At 43.1% G+C, this 20,500-nt stretch overlaps 1 protein-coding gene and 1 non-coding gene across 2 annotated transcripts in view; one reads left to right on the forward strand and one right to left on the reverse strand.

Annotated features, from left to right (window-relative positions):
* Positions 1 to 334: 334 nt before the first annotated feature.
* On the reverse strand, positions 335 to 457 carry LOC122702361. The gene has a single exon (XR_006343229.1). It is a non-coding gene; the product is annotated as a small nucleolar RNA SNORA26 (small nucleolar RNA).
* Positions 458 to 5,606: 5,149 nt separating this feature from the next.
* LOC122701651 (integrin alpha-M-like) overlaps positions 5,607 to 20,500 on the forward strand; it is a 35,689-nt gene continuing 20,795 nt past the window's right edge. The window contains exons 1-11 of the mRNA XM_043914823.1: positions 5,607 to 5,743; positions 8,276 to 8,381; positions 11,678 to 11,781; positions 12,297 to 12,367; positions 12,514 to 12,631; positions 13,322 to 13,452; positions 13,869 to 14,014; positions 14,995 to 15,148; positions 16,160 to 16,310; positions 17,740 to 17,813; positions 19,899 to 20,028. Coding sequence (XP_043770758.1) covers positions 5,716 to 5,743; positions 8,276 to 8,381; positions 11,678 to 11,781; positions 12,297 to 12,367; positions 12,514 to 12,631; positions 13,322 to 13,452; positions 13,869 to 14,014; positions 14,995 to 15,148; positions 16,160 to 16,310; positions 17,740 to 17,813; positions 19,899 to 20,028 — 1,213 coding nt within the window. The 5' untranslated portion in view covers positions 5,607 to 5,715. The remainder of the gene's footprint in view (positions 5,744 to 8,275; positions 8,382 to 11,677; positions 11,782 to 12,296; positions 12,368 to 12,513; positions 12,632 to 13,321; positions 13,453 to 13,868; positions 14,015 to 14,994; positions 15,149 to 16,159; positions 16,311 to 17,739; positions 17,814 to 19,898; positions 20,029 to 20,500) is intronic.

Raw genomic sequence — 20,500 nt, forward strand, 5'->3', positions numbered from 1 at the left:
AGTTTTTTCTCTTTGAAATGGTTTCCACAGAGTTGGGCTGTGGGTTCTGGATACCTCAATTTACTCAGACTCACAGAGAAAATAGTTGCATAGGGTTGATATATAATACAGCAATCTTGCATTATATTCACTTGGATAGAAAATAGATGAGCAGTAAAAGAAAATTTTGCCAAATATAGGAAATGCAAATTTCCTTCTAAAAGCTTATTTTAAGCTCTTTTTTTTTCTTTTTTTTTTTTTTTCTTGTCAAGCCGAAGGTCAAGTTTAAATTTAATGACTTTGGTATTAACTATACACATACTAGTAAGTGCTAAGACTTAAAATCTTCCGGTTCAGTTGTGACTCCAGACAGGATCCAGAGAGGAGTTCTAAAAATCTCTTCTCTGGGTTTTATGGAGACTTCCTTTACCCTCCTGTGTTAGCCTCCTAAGGCACTGCGTCAGCCTTAAAAGGGCACTGGAAAGGGCGTTAAGCTCTTTTCAATAAGTGGAACTGGAGGGACATCTCTGGTGGTCCAGTGGTTAGGAATCCACCTTCCAATGCAAGAGATGCAAATTCGATGGATTGCTGGTTAGGGAACTAAGATCCCCCATGCTGTAGGGCAGCTAAGCCTGCAGGCAGCAACTATAGAGGCATCAAGCCACAGCGAAGACCCAGTACAGCCAAAAAAAAAAAAAAAAGGAACTGGAAAATTATTTGTTCATATGGACAAAAATGAAATTGGCTTTCCTATTTCACACTGTGTGCAAAAAATTCAACTCTACACAAAGTAAGAAATTAAGTCACAGAAGTAAAAGAAGTATTTCAGAAGAATATATAGATGAAAAAAAAGGAACTGGGAAATTACTTGCTCATACGGACAAAAATGAAATTAGGTTTCCTATTTCACACCGCACACAAAAAATTCAGCTCTATATAAAGTAAAAGATTAAATGACAGAAGTAAAAGAAGTATTTGAGAAGAATATATAGATGAAAAAAAGGAAACAAAATTATTACTATGGACAAAACTGAAACTGGATTTCCTATTTCACACCGCACACAAAAAATTCAACTCTACACAAAGTAAGAAATTAAATAACAAAAGAAGTATGTGAGAAGAATATGTAGATGAAAAAAAGTTTTTCTAACTCTGGAGATTTCTTAAGCAAGTCACAGAAAGGCTAATAATAAATTTGGTTGCATCAAACATAAGAATTTCTTCACAAGAGAAATGAGAATTATAATTAATAATAACATCTAACTCATAGTTTGAATCTGAGTATCAGAAGAGATTATGTCTGTGAAAGTGACCTATGAATCACCAGGCAAATGGTTGTTTTTATTCTATCCCAACAAGGTGCCTTCTTTTCTGTTTAGATGGATTTGATGTTAGGAACATCCATTCACTCAAATTATTTCAAGTTTTGAAGCTTTTGTAATTAGAATTCCATGATAGGCGTCATCAATGGACAGGTTCTTAACATTCACCTTGGTTCCTAATAGTTGTACACAACCTGCTCCTGGGAAGCTTGCAAAGGGCCTGAAGGGTTGTTGGTGAAGGGTTGATGGCTCAGACAGTAAAGAATCTGCCTGCAATGAGGGAGACCCGGGTTTGATCCCTGGGTGGGAAAGAACCCCTGGAGAAGGGAATGGCAACCCATTACAGTATTCTTGTCTGGAGAATCCCATGGACAGAGGAGCCTGGTGGGCTACAGTCCATGGGTTCGCAAAGAGTTGGACACAACTGGTGCAACTACACTTTGGTACTTGCCACGGTGCTAAGAGCTGAAATACACTGAAGTGAAGCACAGGTCTTTGAATAGACTCTAGAGCTCCTAAGTAGTTACATCAGCAAGATTCTGCTGGCACAATTGCTATCTCAATGGGGAGGAAGGATTCTTGGTGCTTCCTACTCTGCCCTCTTCCCAGAATTCTCTCTCTGATCAAATCAATTTCCTAGGGGGAAGATCTCATATGATCCAGAGTGGTTAGCAAAACACACAAGAATCTCTGCTCTCTGGAGCTTTTACATTCTAGCTGGGGAGTCAGACAGTAGATAAACTAAATAAATATATAATTTAATATAATGATGAATGTTAATGAAAAAACATCTGAGTATCTGTAGCAGATGCTGCAATTGCTCCATTCACATCCCATCAGCGCTTATCATTCTCATGCAAGCTGCCCAGGTTTCTAGCTGCCAGCATCTGTCTGCCTACAGGCTCTCTATGGCTCCTGGAGCCTTCTCTGTCTTGGGGCAGGGCAGGTTGGATGCACTAGAGAAGTAAGACTTTCCCAGAGAACAGTCCTCCACTAATAGCTGATGTGGGTTGTGGATAAGAATATCCACATTTTTTTTTAATTGTTTTTTTGGCTACATTCCAGGGCATGTGGGATCTTAGTTCCCCAACCAGGCAGGGAGCCTTAACCCCCTGCATTGAAAGTAAAGAGTCTTAACCTCTGGACCACCAGAGAAGTCCTGCGATCGCCCCCTTCTCTCAGGTGGATAACTCTGAGGCATGTTCTACTCTGGATTTCAGATTTCCTCAGTATATTAAACTCTGATTGTTCACAGAGGGAACTTGTTTCGTCTCACTACTTTTGGCATTGACAGGCAGACTCTTTCCCACTGAGCCGCCAGGGAAGCCCTGTCTCACTACTTTTATGAGTTCTTTTCCATCCCCATTTCTTCACCAGTGTTTCCTAGATAACCTCTCCAATAAATTACTTGCACTCAAATCCTTGTCTCAGGGTCTGTTTACAGTGGAACCCAAGCTAAGATTTTGTCAAGAGTAGGACTAGGGGATGGGTGGGAGGGAATGGATAAAAGCCTATGTCACTAGATGCCCACCTGTGATCACCTGGTCAGGTGCATGTCTAGATGGGTCATTAAGAAAGGCTCTGGGGGTTGGACAATCTTTCTGTGATTTTTCCATTGGCCTTTAAAGTGGTCCCTTGACCACTGTTCTGGGAAAGGAGGGTCTGTGATGGCCAAGCAATTTCCTGTGGTAATCAGAGTATGAAAGCCTTTCACCAAAAATAAACCCAGCTTATTTATTAAACTATGTCCCCACACCCTTGCTGGTATCTTCTCATCCTGAGCCGATGGCCATATTTGTTTTTCCTCAGCTCTTTTTCCTGCTAAAAAGTACAGGCATGGTGTCATTAAGTTATTTATTGGTGTTTTTCTTTTCTTTCTGATTTTAAACATCATTCTTTTTTTGGTATGAAAGTTTTAAGTACAAAAATATATAGAGAAGAAAATTAAAATCACCTTGTGGCAGATTAAAGGTTGATCACAATTTCTTTAACACCTTGAGAGATGAGATCTGTGCTCCCTCTCTTGGAGGTTGAGGTCTGTGACTGCCTGACCAATAGAATATGGTGGAAGTGACTCTGTGACAGTTTCCAGATTAACGCCTTAAGAGACTGGAAACTTTCCATTTTTATCTCTTGGAATATTTACCCTTGAAGTCTAACCACTCTGCTGTGAGTAGCCCGAGCCGCACAGAGAAGCCACATGGAGGTCCTACAGCTGACAGCCCCGACCAAGCTCCATGCCTACAGCCAGCACCAACTTCCAGCCATGGGAATGATCTATTTTGAAAGTCCAGCCCGGCTGAGCATTCAAGGACTCCAGCCCCAGTCACGATCTGACTGCAGCTATCTGAGTTTCCCTAGTGGGAAATGCTGGGGCTGGATAATCCACAGCATCATGATACAATGAGAGGATGCTGTTTCATACTTGTGGTTGCCAGTGGGGAGGGGGTGGAGGGAAGGAAATGGACTGGGAGCTTTGGGATTAGCAGATGCAAGCTATTCTATGTATGTAAAACTGAGTCACTTTGCTGTCCACCAGAAGCAAATACAACATTGTAAATCAACTATATTTCAATTAAACGAATTTAAAAAAGAGAAGTTGATGTTTTAAGTTGCTAAAATTTGGAGTAGTTTGCTGTGTGGCAATAGAGAAGAACAGACTCATTGTCCTGTGATCAGGCAATAAATGCTGTTAATGTTTTGGTTTTCCTACACACGTGTATCTAAAAATTTTTTTAAATAATTTAATTAATTAATTTTTGGCTGTGCTGGGTCTTTGTTGCTGTGTATGGGCTTTCTCTGGGCTTCCCTGGTAGCTCAGTTGGTAAAGAATCCGCCTTCTATGTGGGAGACCTGGGTTTGATCCCTGGGTTGGGAAGATCCCCTGGAGAAGGAAAAGGCTCCCCACTCCAGGATTCTGGCCTGGAGAATTCCATGGACTGTATAGTCCATGGGGTCACAAAAAGTTGGACACGACTGAGCAGCTTTCACTTCAGGGGCTTTCTCTAGTTGCAGCGCACAGGCTTCTCATTGCAGTGGCTTCTTTTGTTGCAGAGCACAGGCTCTAGGGCATGCAGGCTTCAGTAGTTGCAACTCCTAGACTCTAGAGCTAGGCTCAGTAGTCATGATGCATGGGCTTAGCTGCTCCATGTCATGTGGGATCTTCCTGCGTCAGTGATCAAACCCGTGTCTCTTGCCTGGGCAGATGGGTTCTTTGGGGGAAGCTCCCACACTCGTATCTTTAAACAGGTAATTTGAAAACAAAATGTTCAGAATTTTAATGGAATTTTTTTCAGAGAGTAGGCTTCCGTGGTGGCTCAGATGGTAAAGAGTCTGCCTGCAATGCAGGAGACCCGGGTTCAATTCCTGGGTCAGGAAGACCTCCTGGAGAAGGGAATGGCCACTCATTCCAGTATTCTTGTCTGGAGAATTCCATAGACAGAGGAGCCTGGTGGGCTACAGTCCATGGGGTCGCAAAGAGTTGGACACAGCTGAGTGACTAACACACATTTCTTTGCTCTGGTTATTAAAGCAGAACTAGGGCAAGAGAGAATATATTTGAGAGAGGTTGAAAAATGATTGGCTTGGGGGCCACATTATCGGACAGACACAAGGTATGGTTTGGGGTTCTATATATTTCATGAAAATTATGCTCCTGTGTCCCTGAAAACAGTTTGTGCAGACATCTTTGACTGTACTTCTCAGCTATTTCTTAGGATAAACTTAAAAAAAATAAAACAAATTTATTTATTTGGCTGTGCTGGGTCTTACTTGCAGCACATGTTTCCTTAGTTGAGGCATGTGTGATTTAGTTCCCTGACCAGGGATCAAACCTGGGCCCTCTGCATCATTGGATGTGCAGAGTCTTAGCCACTGGACCAGCATGAAAGTCCCAAGATAAATTCTTGGAAGTGAAAATTCCTGGGCAAAAGTGTTTGAGACTTTTTTTTTTTAAAGCAAAATAATATTCAAAAATCACCAGATGTCCCTGTACCTGAGTTGTCCTTATTGATGGCCACACCAGAAGACAGCTCCTTGGGTGGGAGGGAGGGACGTTTTGCAAACTGTGCTTCAGGGAGACACGTCCTGGGAGGCAGGTCCTCAGTCTATTCTTTGTTTTCCATAATGTTTTGGCCAACTCTAGAAGCAGGTGGGCAAACAAAGATAACTTTGGGATATTGACCTTGATGGTTTGGGCCAGGGAGCTGGGTAGGGAGGCAGCCCAAGCTGTGTGCACACAGCCTGGAGAGGAAGGTCAGGCAGGACTGTGTGCTCACTGAGCCTCCGCCCTCTTCCTTTGAGTCTGACAGACTTCTGCCTCCTACTTCTCTTTTTCTGTCCTTCTTGGCTTTGGTGGCTTCCTTGAAGTGGCTCAGTGGTGACTGCAGCCTTACGGTTCCTGCTGTCTCCAGCTATGAATCACAGGATCCTTCTACTAACAGGTATGCCTGGAGCTGGGGGTTCTTGGGGAAGGAGGAGGGGAGTTTTTGAGTTTGTGAGTGGAGAGAAAGGGTCCAGAATACTTAGGAGTGAGACTGGGGAGAGCCAAAGGGGATTGGAGGAAGGTGAAAGGATTCACGAAGTAGAACTAGACCGAAATGGGATGATCACAGAAGCTTGGATAAATGACTCGGTTCATAGAGTATGCCCTGGATTTGGTTGGTCCCTTCTTCACGGATGAGGAAACTGAGGTGTAGAGAGGTGAAAAGACATATTAAAGGGTGCATAGTAGATCTTGGCTTCTCTTCTCAGAGTGATTTTTTCTTGGATTCCGCCTGTTTGTCTCCTCTTTTCCAAGGACCCAGGTGTAAATGTTTGTCAAATGACTGACTGACTGAAATGATTCAAGTTCGTTTCCTTTTTTGTCTGTGTTTTGTGGCGTTTGAGTCAAAGAGGGGAAAGAAATGCTTGTGAGTTGCACAGCAAGGAACTTACCTAATGGAGTCTTTAGGAACTTACTGTTGGGCAAATCAGTGGAGTGGGAACCTAGGGTGGGGCTCAGAGAGGGGTTGAATGTACCTATTGATGGAAATAATCAATAAACAAGAAAAGAGGTTTTTTTGTTCATTTGTTTTTTGAGTCAAACTGAGGACTATAGCCCAGGAGACAGCCTCCTGAGAACTTGGAGGAACTGCTCCAGAGAAGCAGGGTTTTGGACATAGTTTTATGTTTTGTCAGAAGAAAGCACATCAAACAAGTCAGGGAGGCATTCTTTCGAGGTTTCAAGAGACATGAAAGCCAAACAGATCATCAGAAAGTACACAGAAAGTTGGTATGGACTTGGCACCTGGGAAGGAAGTCTTATCATCAAAGCAGGAATAGCATTGGCGCCCCAGGAAAGGAGGCATTTCATCTTTGTTTTTTTATTTTAAAATTTTTATTTAGTTTTGGCTGCGCTGGGTCTTCACTGCTGCATGCAGACTTTCTCTAGCTGTGGCAAGCAGGGGCTACTCTCTAGTTGTGGTGCGAGAGCATCTGATTATGGTGGTATCTCTTGAGGCAGAGCACGGGCTCTAGGGCTTCTGTGGTTGTAGTGCATGGGCTTAGTTGCCCTGCAGCATGTGGGACCTTTCAAGACCAGGGATCAAATCTGTGTCTCCTGGATCAAACCTCCTACTGGAAGATCTCCTGGAGGAGGACATGGCAACCTACTCCAGTATCCTTGCGAGAATCCCATGGACAGAGGAGCCTGGCAGGCTACAGTCCATGGGATCACAAAGAGTCGGACACCACTGAAGTGACTTAGCATGCACAGAAGCCAGAATGACTTCCCATAGCTCAATATATCAAAATTTCTTCTGTTATACCCAATATTGGTGTTCCAAGGCCAGGAGTCAGCAAACTGTACTCTGGGGGCATAATGTGAGGACTCCACCATGTGTTTTTGTACATGGGTCCCAGATGAATATTTGGAGCCATGAGATCCAGAAGAATATTTGTAATTGATCCATGACAAGGAATACTAACTTTAAATCCCAATGAAGCAAAGTGTTAGTTCTCTTGCAAAATTCCATCTGTCTCATCAGCAAAATTGTATTAAAAGAACTTTTACTCAATTATTATATTTTTAATTTCCTTCATGAGAAATGCATTTTTTCTTTTCTTGAAAGTGAAAGTGTAGTTGCTCAGTTGTGTCCACTTCTTTGTGACCCCATGGACTGTAGCCTGCCAGGCTCCTCTGTCCAGTGAATTTTCCAAGCAAGAATACTGGAGTGGGTTGCCATTCCCTTCTCCAGGGGATCTTCCTGACCCAGGGATCGAACCTGGGTTTCCCACATTGTGGACAAATTCTTTACTGTCTGAACCACCAGGGAAGCCCCTTCTTTTCTTATATAAATACATGCATAGTTAGATTCCACTTGCTTCTTGGTCCACAAAGCCTAAAATATTTACTATTGAACCCTTTATAGAATGCTTCCCAAGTGGTGCTAATGGTAAAGAACTTGCTTGCCAATACAAGAGATGTGAGACACATGGATTTGGTCCATGCTTCAGGAAGATCCCTTGAATAAGGGTATGGCAACCCATTCCAATATTCTTGCCTGGAGAATCCCATGGACAGAGGAGTCTGGTGGGCTATAGTCCATGGGGTTGCAAAGAATTGGACACGACTGAAGGGACTTAGCATGTACCCCTTTATAGGAAGAGTGTGGTGACCTCTGCTCCAGGCTGGGACCTGGGGGGGACCCATCTCCATGTAAGGCTAGGGTGAATCCTGACAGGAATATGCTTGGGGCAAGAGAGCAGGCTGCTTTCTTTCTTTTTAAAATCTTTCTTATTTTTAAATTTAATTTAATTTTTTGGCCAAGTTCTGTGGCATGTGGGATCTTAGTTCTTCAACTGGGGATGGAACCTGTGCCCCCTGAATTGCAAGCTCAGAGTCTTAACCACTGGACCACTAGGAAAGTCCCAGGCTGCTTTCTTAACTGTTTCCATATCACTTCCTGACTTCCACCTCCTTGTTCTCCCTCCAGCCTTGGCCTTATGTCATGGGTTCAACCTGGACACAGAAAAAGCAGTCATCTTCCAAAACAACGCAAGGGGCTTCGGGCAGAGCGTGGTCCAGATTCAGGGATCCCGGTAAGGGTTGCAGGGGCACTCCCTGCCCACACTCTTTCCATTCAAGATTTAACATACCTAGCTAGGACATGGAAGCAACCTAGATGTCCATCAACTGATGAATGGATAAAGAAGATGTGGTAAATGTATACAATGGAATATCACCTGGAGCCTATTATACAGAGTGAAGTAAGTGAGAGGAACAAATATCTTATATGAACACATACATATATGGAATCTAGAGAGACAATTACTGATGAACCTATTTGCAGGGCAGCAAAGGAGATGCAGACGTAAAGAACAGACTTGTGGACACAGCGAGGGAAGGATAGAGTGGGACAATTTAAGAGAGTAATGCTGAAACATATGCATTACCACATGTAAAATAGATAGTGGGAATTCTCTGTGTGACTCAGGGAACTCAACCCGGGGCTCTGTGACAACCTAGAGTGATGGGATGCTAGGAGGTGGCAGGGAGGCTTAAGAGGGAGGGGACATATGTATACCCATGACTGATTCATGTTGATGTATGGCAGAAACCAACAAAATAATATAAAGTAATTACCCTCCAATTAAAAAAAAAGACAACATACCTGAAAAAATTAGAAATTTCCTTGATTTCCTGTTTTTCTTAATTTATCGGAGTAATAAATTCAAAACATATGAAAGAGTGTGATAGAAAACCTCTTCCTCCCTCTCCTCCCCCAGTTGCCTCCCCAGCAGGGTCCCTGGTAAGTGGTTTCTCATGTGTTCTTTCAGAGGTGTTCTACACTGCATAGACCACATTTTTTCTAACACCCATCCTGCACACAATTTGTAGCACATGTTGTACTCGAACCACAGCCTGCTGCCTATTTTTGTAAATACATTTTATTGACAATCGGCCACCCCACCCCCTACTTGCCATTTATTATTGTTACTATTATTGTGATTATTATTTTCTAATACTTGAATTTTTTATTGGAGTATAGCTGATTTACAATGTTGTGCTGGTTTCAGATGTACAGCAAAGTGGTTTGGTTATACATGTACATATATTCATTATTTTTGAGTCTTTCCCCATATAGGTTATTACAGAAAAAATGAGTAGAGTTCATTGTACTATATACCATAGGTCCTTGTTTTGGTTATCTAATTTATATACAGCAGTGTATGTATGTTAATAGTAAATTCCTAATTTATCTCTCCCACTTACATTTCCCCTTCGGTAACCATAAGTTTGTTTTTGAAATCAGTGAGTCTGTGTCTGTTTTGTAAGTTCATTTTTATACCTTTTTCTTTTTTTTTTTACTGGATTCCACATATGAGTGATATTGTATTTTTTTTTTTCTGACTGACTTCACTTAGTAAGACAATCTCTAGTCATTTATTATTTATGGCAGCTCTGGAGCACAGTAGCAGAACAGGGAGGCTGGGACACAGAGTCTATAGCCTGCAAAGCCTAAAATATTTACTTTTACAAAAATAATGCTTATGGAAATAGCACCTTTCTTCGAGAAAAAGTTTGCCAACTTCTGCTCTAAACTGTCTTCTGCAATTTTTTAAAAATCAGCTGAGCTTGCTGATTTTACTGAATAAGTATATAAAGAGCTTCCTTGTTCTTTTCTATGCTGACATCATATTCTATTTTTATTATTATCTATTATTTGGAAATACTGTAATTTACTTTTTTGTTACATTTAAATCTCTTCTGAGCAGATATTGGATTGTTTCCCAACTTTTGCTTTATAAACAATGCTGACATTTTGTACATGAGCAAGTGTATTTTGGAAGTAAATTCTTAAAACTAGGATCGCTGGATCCAAGGGTATATGTGCGTATGTAATTTTAATAGATTTTTCCAGATTACTTTCTATGATGGTGGCAACACTTTGTACTCGAACCAGAAATTTGTGCAAACACTTACTTCCCCACCACTTAGCCAACCCAAAGTGTTAGCAAACTTAACGATCTTTGTAAATCAAATAGGGAAGAAATGGTATCTCAATTTAGTTTTAAATTGCACTTCTCTGATTCATGTCAATGTATGGCAGAAACCACTACAATATTGTAGAGTAATTAGCCTCCAACTAATAAAAATAAGTGGAAAGAAAATAAATTGCATTTCTTCTTTTAAGAGAGATTTATTTCCTTTTCTGTGAGCACTTTTTTTCCACCTTATCTGTGGCCCATCTTCCTCTCTCTCTCTTTTTTTTTTGCCTTCTTGATCTGTGGGAAATCTGACTACTGAGGAAATAGTCTGGGTGTTCATCTCCCTCCCCCAGTTTATCGTTTATTTTTTGACTTTGTTTTTGGTAGTAGATCACATACAGAAATTTATTTTAAATGACTGTTGGGGGGACTTCCCTGGTAGTCCAGTGGTTAGGACTCTGTGCTTCTGTGGCAGGGGGCACGGGTTTGACCCTTGGTTGGCGACTAGGATCTCAAATGCCTTGTGGCATGATAAAAAAAAAAAAAAAAAAACTAAAAAACTTGTGGAGTTGACTGTATTCATTTAAAAATGACTTCTGGATATATTATGTCCTCCTTAGAAGGACTCTTCTCACTCCAAGATTAAACATTTTCCTATCTTAAAAAATTAAAAAAAAAAAAATTTGGCTGTGCCATATTGCAGGCATGATCTTAGTTCCCTGACCAGGAATTGAACCCATGCCTTCTACAGTGAAAGTGCAGAAGTCTTAATCACTGGACCACCAGGGAAGTTCCTTGACCAGGAATTGAACCCATGCCCTCTACAATGGAAGTGCAGAATTTTAACCACTGGACTGCCAGAGAAGTCCCCAGACATTTTCCTGTTTGGGAACTGTACATGGACTAACTCGTTTAATCATGATAATAACTTTGAGGTAGGTACTACTGTTCTCTGTATTTTAGAGATGAGAACATTGAAGAATAATAAGGTAATTAATTCAGTCCTTCAAGGTCACACAGGAATTAAGGGTGGGACTAAATTTTGATTTCAAACAGTAAAACTCCAAGGCCTCTATTCCTTTCCACTCTGCAATATTGCATCCTTGCCTGACAGGAAGAGGGAAATGCTTTCAAGTTAGGAAAGTAGACTGTCTACCTTCACGATTTAGAAATTTTTGAACTTACTGAAGTGACCCTTGGGACCATAAATTCAAATGACTGGATTACGAGAATATTCACAATAAACAAACAATGGTTTAAAAATAAATTCCTCATTTTTTCTTTGCTGAGTCTTCTTCCTGTTGTGGGGAGGAGGGGAATCCCTGCGAGGGTGGCCCCCCACTTTTCCTCTGAGTGGTCTCCTCCCTAGTTGTCATCGTGGTGACCTGTTTCCCCTCTCCCCCCAGGCTGGTGGTTGGAGCCCCCCAGGAGGTAAAGGCTGCTAATCAAACAGGCGGCCTCTACCAGTGTGACTACAGCTTGGGCAGGTGTGAGGCCATTTCCCTGCAGGGTGAGTCATCGCGCCCCTGGCCAGGACCCAGGGCTAGGATTCCACCCCTGCACACAGCTGGACCTGTCAGGCCTTTGTCCTGGGGTCTGTGGTGGGGTGCTCGGGGGGCAGCTCCTCGGCCTCTGAACTGTATGCAATCACTCTCAGGCACCCCCCTCCTTGTCCCTTTCTATGACCTACGTGCCTCTTTGGATCTGTCAGACCTCCGAATCTCCCAGGTTGAGGTGACCCCAGTCCAGCTCTTGTTGTTTAGTCGCTGAGTCATGTCCAGCTCTTGGAGACCCCATGGACTGTAGCCTGCCAGGCTCCTCTGTCCATGGGATTTCCCATTCAGGCATACTGGAGTGTGTTGCCATTTCGTCCTCCAGGGGATCTTCCTGACCCAGGAATCGAACCCCAGTCTCCTGCATTGGCAGGCAGACTCTTTACCGCTGGGTCGTCAGGGAAGCCCATCTAGCTCTTCCAGAGTCCCTTCCATCCCCCAAGGCTGACCATGTGTATATCTGTCCTCTCAGTTCCCCCGGAGGCTGTGAACATGTCCCTGGGCTTGTCTCTTGCTTTTGCTGCCAACCCTTTCCGGCTGCTGGTGAGTTGCCTGGGGTCATGGGAGCGTTCCGAGGGAAGGAGTTGGGGGCCCAAGGCTGCTGGGCCTGGGGTCTTGATGGGTGGAGGTGCTGGGTTGAAAGGACAGGGAACAGAGACAGCGCCTCCCACTGTTTCCCTGCCCCCTAGGCCTGTGGCCCCACAGTGCACCAAATTTGCAAGGAGAACGCCTATGCAAATGGCCTCTGCTTCTTGTTTGGATCCAATCTACGCCAGCAACCCAGGACGATCCCCGAGGCTCTCAGAGGTGGGTACAGAGGAGCAGTGTGAGACTGGAGGGCCCTGGGCAGGCCTGGGCTGAGGGGCTCGTAGTCTGGGGGGTTATTTACAGATCTTGGTGCAGAAGGGTGAGGAAACTGGGTTCCAGTGTCTCTCTTCAGTTTTCACTCTTAAACATTCCAGGCTTTTCTTCTTTCTTTTTTAAGAAAATTATTTATTTTTGGTTGGGCTGGGTCTTCATTGCTGGTCGGGGGATTTTTTCTAGCTGCAGTGAGCTAGGGCTAGTCTCTAGATGTGGGGCTCAGGCTTCTCATTCTAGTGGCTTGTCTTGTTTTGGAGTATGGGCTCCAGCGCACGTGGGCTTAGTAGTTGTGGCGTATGGGCTCACTTGCCCTGCGGCATGTGGATACTTCCTGCCCCAGGGATCGAACCCATGTCCCACTGGGAGATCGGATTCTTAACCACTGGACCACCAGGGAAGTCTGCAAATTATTTCTTATTCTTCTATGAGGTAGCTGTGATAACTCTACTTTCCCTGCCTTGAGCAGAACGAACTAATTTTAAGTTTCCCACACCACTTTGTCATATGTTTTTGTTTAGCTAGGCACATGGTTGTCATTTTGTCTGCCTTTCATTCTCATTGCTCAGCAGACAGCTGATTAAAAAAAAAAAATGAGCCCGAGTCTCTTGTACTTAGTTTCTCTTCCTTTTCCCGCAGGGTGCCCTCAGCAAGACAGTGACATTGCCTTTTTGATTGATGGCTCTGGTAGCATCTTCCCAGAAGACTTTGATCGGATGAAGAAATTTGTCTCAACTGTGATGAGTCAATTCCAAAAGTCCAAAACCTTGGTAAGTGCAAATGGGTAGGTTAGGAAACCGCCTGCCTAAGGCGGGTCGTGTCCTACTTCCTGTCCAGATGGTGCCAAATTGCCAGTTGATCAGCATTTTCTTTCATGATTTGCTGTCTTTCTCTGACTGGATGCAGCTTCAGCCTTCTTCCAGCCCTCTGTAAAGCAGGCACAATAATTGATAGGGCTTGGGTGGGACATGAAACCCATTTGTCATCTCTGGCTAAGTTCTAGTCTGAGAAGTGGGAGCTGATGGCCAATCGGGGTCCTCCTGGTGAGGCAGAAGGGCTGGGATGGGGCAGAATTTGGAGGAATTTGGAGCCTGGACTATTTCAGGATTTATGGAGAGCTTTCTGGGAGATAGCTAAGTGGGAGGAGTGGTGCCTTCTCCAGTCTAATACAGGTGCCTGTTCCCAGTTCTCTCTGATGCAGTACTCGAATGACTTCCGGACTCACTTCACCTTCAATGATTTCAAGAGAAACTCTGACCCGAAATTGCTGGTGGGGCCAATAAGACAGCTGCAGGGGTGGACACACACAGCCACGGGGATCCGCAAAGTGGTGTAAGCTCTTCCCTCTTTGCTTAGGATGAAAGGAGGAATTTTTCTCTTTTTTTTTTTGGCTGAGCTTTGCAGGATAAAGGGGTATTGTTCAGAAAGGGCTGGGGTAGAGGGTATTTCCAGTGGATGGGGCGGTTTGAGTTAGGTGTGGAGGAGGGACTGTGCCTGGTATGTTCATGACATACAAATTGTGAGTAAAAGTGAGAGTAAGGGCTTCCCTGGTGGCTCAGCAGTAAAGAATTCGCCTGCAATGCAGGAGACATGGGTTCCATCCCTGGGTCGGGAGATCCCCTGGAGAAGGAAATGGCAACCCACTGCAATGTTCTTGCCTGGGAAATCCCTGGACAGAGGAACCTGGTGGGCTCTGGTCCATGGGGTTGCAAAGAGCTAAACATGACTGAACGACTAAGCAACAACAAGGCAGGGATTAGGGGGAGAGAGGGCAAGGCTGGAGGGAGTGTAGAAAGATCAGTTGAGGCCAGGTTAGCAAGGCAACTGAAAAGCCAATGCATCCATTCAAGTTTTCAGTGGGGAGATGTACCCATATCTTGTTTTGGAAAGTTCCCTCTGATCTGTGTGTGTGTGTGTGTGTGTGTGTGTGTGTGTGTGTGTGTGTTTAGAGGCAAGGGTAGGGGTTGAGACAAAAGTGCAGGAAGACGAGCTGGAGAGTCATCAGGAGAGGTGTGATGAAGGCATAAATAAGCTATCAACTTTTTAATTTAGAAGGAATAGTACTCAATTTAAAAAATCAGCCTATGCCAAAGAATATAAAAGCAATGAAGGATTCTTTTCCTTCTACTTTCCTGTTCTTCTGGTGCCCTTCCAGATCTTGGGGCACCTACAGCTCAGCGTTTGTCCCAGGGGAGCATAAGTGCCTTCTAGACAGAGTCCAGTTGCATCTGTAACTGCTGATGTTCCTTTCCTGGTATTAAGCGCATCTCTGTCTGCTTGAATTTGACTTTTCTCTCCTTTACCCTGGATAGAAGAGAACTGTTTCACAGCAGCCGTGGAGCCCGGAATCATGCCCTTAAGATCATGATTGTCATCACAGATGGGGAAAAATATCTCGATCCTTTGGAGTATAGCGATGTCATCCCTGAAGCTGATAGAAAAGGGATCATTCGCTACGTCATTGGGGTAGGAAATGTGGCTCTCCGACTTGATACTTGTGTGGGTTTCTACTCAAACACACCCTCCTTTGAACTTGCAAGCATCAATAAAGTCAAAATGGGGCCAGGGTCATCTCTGCTAGCACAGATGCACCTGTCTAGCGAACTACTGTTGCAATGATGCTGTATAACAAATGATCCCAACATTCAGTGGCTTAAAACGGTAAGTGAGTCTGTGGGTCAGGCTGGGCAGTTTTTCTGGTCCCAGCTGGACTCACTCATGTGTCTGTAATCAGCTGCAGGCTGGTTGGTGGCTCTGCTGATCTTGACTGAGCTCTCTCCATGTCTGAGGGTTGCCATGTTTGTCTCCTGGGGCTGGGGTAGCTTGATGCTTGTGTTCCATGTGTCTCTTCCTCCAGTGGGCTAGCCTGGGCATGTTCTCATGGTAAAAGCGGAGGAACAAAAGAGCAAGTAGAAATGTTGCGAGCATTTTTTCAAGCCTCTGTTTGTATCACATGTAATAATATCTGAGAGCTAAAGCAATACATGTGGCAGAGCCCAGAGACAATGAATGGAGCAGAATACTCTACCAGGAGGAGGAGGGCACAGCAAAGCTTTGGGGAAAGGGCTTGGATACAGGAAGGGGTAAAGGGTTGGGCACATCAGTGTCATCAAATTACTACAGTATCTTGTATGGCATAGAAAGATGTATCATCTGGGGTCCCTGGCTTGGCAAGTGGGAAACAAATTCATGTGAAGGAGAAAACTCCCTGTCCTCTAAAGAGAGGTCAGTTCCATGTCAGGAGGCATGGCACAGCAAATGGACCAAAGGCTGAATTTCAGCCGCAATTTCCCCCTTGACAGAATGTAGAGTATACAACCTGCTCCACCGTACCTGGCAGCCCCGTCCCGGGGGCCTTCTGGTACATTCCTTCCTTGGACAGATATTTTCAGATTCTTTTCCTGTAGAATGTTCTTTGCTGGAGGAGAGTGCTACTTCCAGAAATTGTCTGATTCGACCTCTGTTTTTTGCTAACAGGTGGGAGATGCTTTTAGGGGTGAGAACACTCAAAAGGAGCTCCATACTATTGCATCTAAGCCATCTGCTGACCACGTGTTCCGGGTGAATAACTTCGAAGCTCTGAAGACCATTCAGAACCAGCTTCAAGAAAAGATCTTTGCAATTGAGGGTAAGCTAAGGTTTTGTAATCCTGGAGCAGCTCCAAGGCAGCCCCTTACCCCCAAACATGTATTTCCCTCAAGAAACAAGGACCGCCTAGCCCTTGGCATTCTGACCCTCATCATCAACTCTCTTCTTCCTCTTGTTCTCAACAACTCCAGCCTCTTGCTCCATTTCTTTGAAATAGAAAGATCTAATTTTGCAAGTCTTGGCTGCAAAATTAGAGGTAGGGGAGACAAATCCCATATGGTATTTTCCCCAAATTTGGATGTGTTGCCAACATTTGTCTGTTTCGTTCACTGCTGTATCTCCAGTGCTTAGAATAATGCCTGGTACATGAAGCATGTTCAGTAAATGTTTTTTGAAGGAAAGAATTTAAAAATTGGGGGAATGTTCACATACAGTCAATTTATGGTTTCTCTTGAAAATTTGGAAGATTAGACACCTTGAGGACCATATACCCACTGGACAAAAAATAATTGGAACCAAATAGCCACCATCCCTTTAAAAGGGGCATATGCGGCCTTCCCTGGTGGTCTAGTGGCTAAGACTCCATGTTCCCAATCCTGGGAGCCAGGGTTTGATCCCTGGTCAGGGAACTGGATCCTGCACCCATATCTAAGACCCAGTGCAGCCGAATAAATAAAAATAAATATTAAAAAGGGGCCACATGCTGACAACAGTCCATATAGTCAAAGCTGTGGTTTTTCTAGTAGTCATGTGAGAGTTGGATCATAAAGGAGGCTGAGCAACAAAGAATTGATGCTTTTGAATTGTGGTGCTGGAAAAGACTCTTGAGAGTCCCTTGGACAGCAAGGAGATCAAACCAGTCAATCCTAAAGGGAATCAACTCTGAAAATTCATTGGAAGGACTGATACTGAAGCTGAAACTCTAATACTTTGACCACCTGATGTGAAGAGCTGACTCATTGGAAAGACCCTGATGCTGGGGAAGATTGAGGGCAGGAGAAAGGAGTGATAGAGTATAAGATGGTTGGAGGGCATCACAGACTCAATGGACATGAGTTTGAGCAAACTCCAGGAGATAGTGAAGGACAGGGAAACCTGGTGTGGTGCAATTTATGGGGGTGCAAAGAGTTGGACACAACTTAGTGACTGAACAACAGCAATACGGCTAGATAAGCAACAAAGATATAAATTATAGCCATTATCTTGTAATAACCTATAAAGGAGTATAATCTGCGAAAATACTGAATCACTATGCTCTTCACCTGAAACTGACATTAATATTGTAGATTAACTATAACTTAAGTGAAAAACAAAAGAAAAGCATAACAGAGGAAATGTAAAATAAGGGGAGTGGGTTGTATGGCCCTCATCTGAGGCTCCTTTTGTCTGGTTGCGATAGCATTTGAGTTTCCAGCCCCTGTTCTTGGTTCTTCTGCTTTCTTTAATGTAGAGTGCTCTTTTCTTCACAGGTACGCAGACAGGAAGTACCAGTTCCTTTGAATATGAGATGTCTCAGGAAGGTTTCAGTGCTGCCTTCACCTCCGTAAGTGGCCTTTTGTTTAATTGGAGTTGAGGGGTGAGACAAAGTGGGAGAAGAGGTGCAAAGGTTTGGGGGCTGTTCTCTGTGCTGGGTACCTGTTGGGAGGTACATCTTTTTTTCTTTTTTTAATATTGAAGTATGGTTAATTTACAGTGTTGTATTAATTTCTGGTGTACAGCAAAGTGATTCAGTTCTCTCTCTCTCTCTATATATATATATTTATATTCTTTTTCATATTCTTTTCCATTAGAGGCTACAATAAGATATTGAATACAGTTCCCTGTGCTATACAGTAGGACCTTGTTTATCTGTTTTATATGTAGTGTGTATCTATAAATCCCAGTTTCCTAATTTATCCCTTCTCCCACTTTCCTCTTTGGTAATCATAAATTTGTTTTCTATGTCTGTGAGTCTGTTTCTGCTCTGGAAACAAGTTCAGTAGCATCATTTAAAAGCTAATTTATTTATGTTTGATTGTGCTGGGTCTTCATTGCTGCACATTGCTTTCTCTAGCTGTGGCAAGTGGGGGCTACTCTAAGAGCAGGGGCTACTCTCTAGTTACGGTGCACAGGCTTCTCATTGCAGTGGCTTCTCTTGTTGCAGAGCATGGGCTCTACGTGCATGGGCTTCAGTACTTGAGGTGCATGGGCTTAGTTGCTCTACAGTATGTGGGACTTTCCCAGACCAGGGATTGAACTTGTGTCCCCTACATTGGCAGGAGGATTCTTAACCACTGAACCACCAGGGAAGTCCCAGACACCTTTTCAAGTTAGTATTTTCATTTCTTTTGGATATTTACCCAGAAGTATGATTGCTGGGATCATACTAGTTTTAATTTAAAAATTTTGAGGAACCTCCTTATTCTTTTCCATAGTGGCTATACCAATTACTTTTCCACCAACTGTGTATAAGGTTTCCTTTTTGTTCACATCCTCAGCAACACTTATTTCTTCTGTTTGTGATGACAGCCGCTCCAACAGGTGTGAAGTGATAGCTCATTGTGATTTTGGTTTGCATTTCCTTGATGATTAGTGATGTTGAGCTTTTTTTTTCATGTATGTCTTGGCCATCTGTATGTCTTCTTTGGAAAAATGTCTTTTCAGATCTTTTGCCCATTTAAAATTCAGGTTTTAAAACAAACTTTTGAGTGGTATGAGTTCTTTATATATTTTGGGTACTAACCCAAATATGGATATATGATATATTATTTGAAAATATTTTCTCCTGCTCTATAAGTTACCTTTTAATTTTGTTGTTGGTTTCCTTTGCTATGAAGAAGTTTTTTAGTTAATGTAGTCTTACTGCTTATATTTTTGGTGTTAAATTCAAACAATCATCGCCAAGACTGATGTCAAGGAGATTACTACCTATGTTTTCTTCTTGGAGTTTTATGGTTTCTGACCTTATGTTCAAGTCTTTTGTCCATTTTGAATTGATCTTTATGAATAGTGTAAAACAGTGGTCCAGTTTCATTCTTTTGCATGTGGCTGTCTAATTTTCCCAAAACCATCTATTGAAGAGACTATCCTTTGCCCAATGTATATTATTCTGTCCTTTGTTGTAAATTCACTAAGTCGTGTCCAACTGTTTTATGACCCCATGGACTTTAGCCTACCAGGCTTCTCTGTCCATGGGGTTTCCCAGATAAGAATACTGGAGTGGATTACCACTTCTTTCTCTAGAGGATCTTCCCAACTCAGGGATTGAACCCATGTCTCCTGCCTTGTAGGCAGACTCTTTACCATTGAGCTATCCAGGGAAGCCCACAATACATAAGAAGAACATATGTATGGGTTTATATACATTCATATATAAACGGTTCTCTATTCTGTTCCATTGACTTATGCGTCTATTTTTATGACAATATCATCCTGTTTTGATTACTATAGCTTTGCAATATAGTTTGAATCCAGGAAGTGTGATGCCTCTAACTTGTTCTTTTTCTCAAAATGCTTTGGTTATTTGGTATCGTTTGTGATCCCATACAAATTTTAGGATTGTTTGTTCTATTTCTGTGAAAAATACCATTGGGATTTTGATGGCACTGAAGCTCTAGATTTCTTAATCTTATTCTACCTTCTTTCCCAGGATGGTCCCTTGCTGGGTGCTGTGGGGAGCTTTGATTGGGCTGGTGGAGCCTTTCTGCATACGTCAAAGGATAAAATCACTTTCATCAATACAACCAGGGTAGATTCAGATATGAATGATGCTTACTTGGGTAAGTAGAGAGGGCAGAGTTACTCTAAGAAGGGGTCAGGATGTGGCATAATTCAACCAGTGTAGATGTCCTTGGATCTTTCACAGGCTCTTGGGATAGATTTAAAGACAGAAATATCAAAACCTCATTTTAATTATGCTAATGAGGAGGAATGGGCTTCCCTGGTGACTCAGAGGTAAAGAATCTGTCTGCCAATGCAGGAGACTCAGATTCAATCCCTGGGTTGGGAAGATCCCCTGGAGAAGGAAATGGCAACCCACTCCAGTATTCTTGCTTGGAGAATCCAATGGACAGAGGAGCCTGGTGGGCTACAGTTCATGGAGTCAAAAACAGTTGGATATGACTTAGTGACTAAACAATAACACCACTACCAACAACAACAAATGAAGAGGAATAGAGTGCCGGGTTCAATTACCCCAATCTCACAACCGCGGGGCAGCCCCATTGCCCCTACTCATGGGACAGTCCTGTT

The sequence above is a fragment of the Cervus elaphus genome, chromosome 10 (assembly GCF_910594005.1).
Source record: "Cervus elaphus chromosome 10, mCerEla1.1, whole genome shotgun sequence".
NCBI classification, from domain to species: domain Eukaryota; kingdom Metazoa; phylum Chordata; class Mammalia; order Artiodactyla; family Cervidae; genus Cervus; species Cervus elaphus.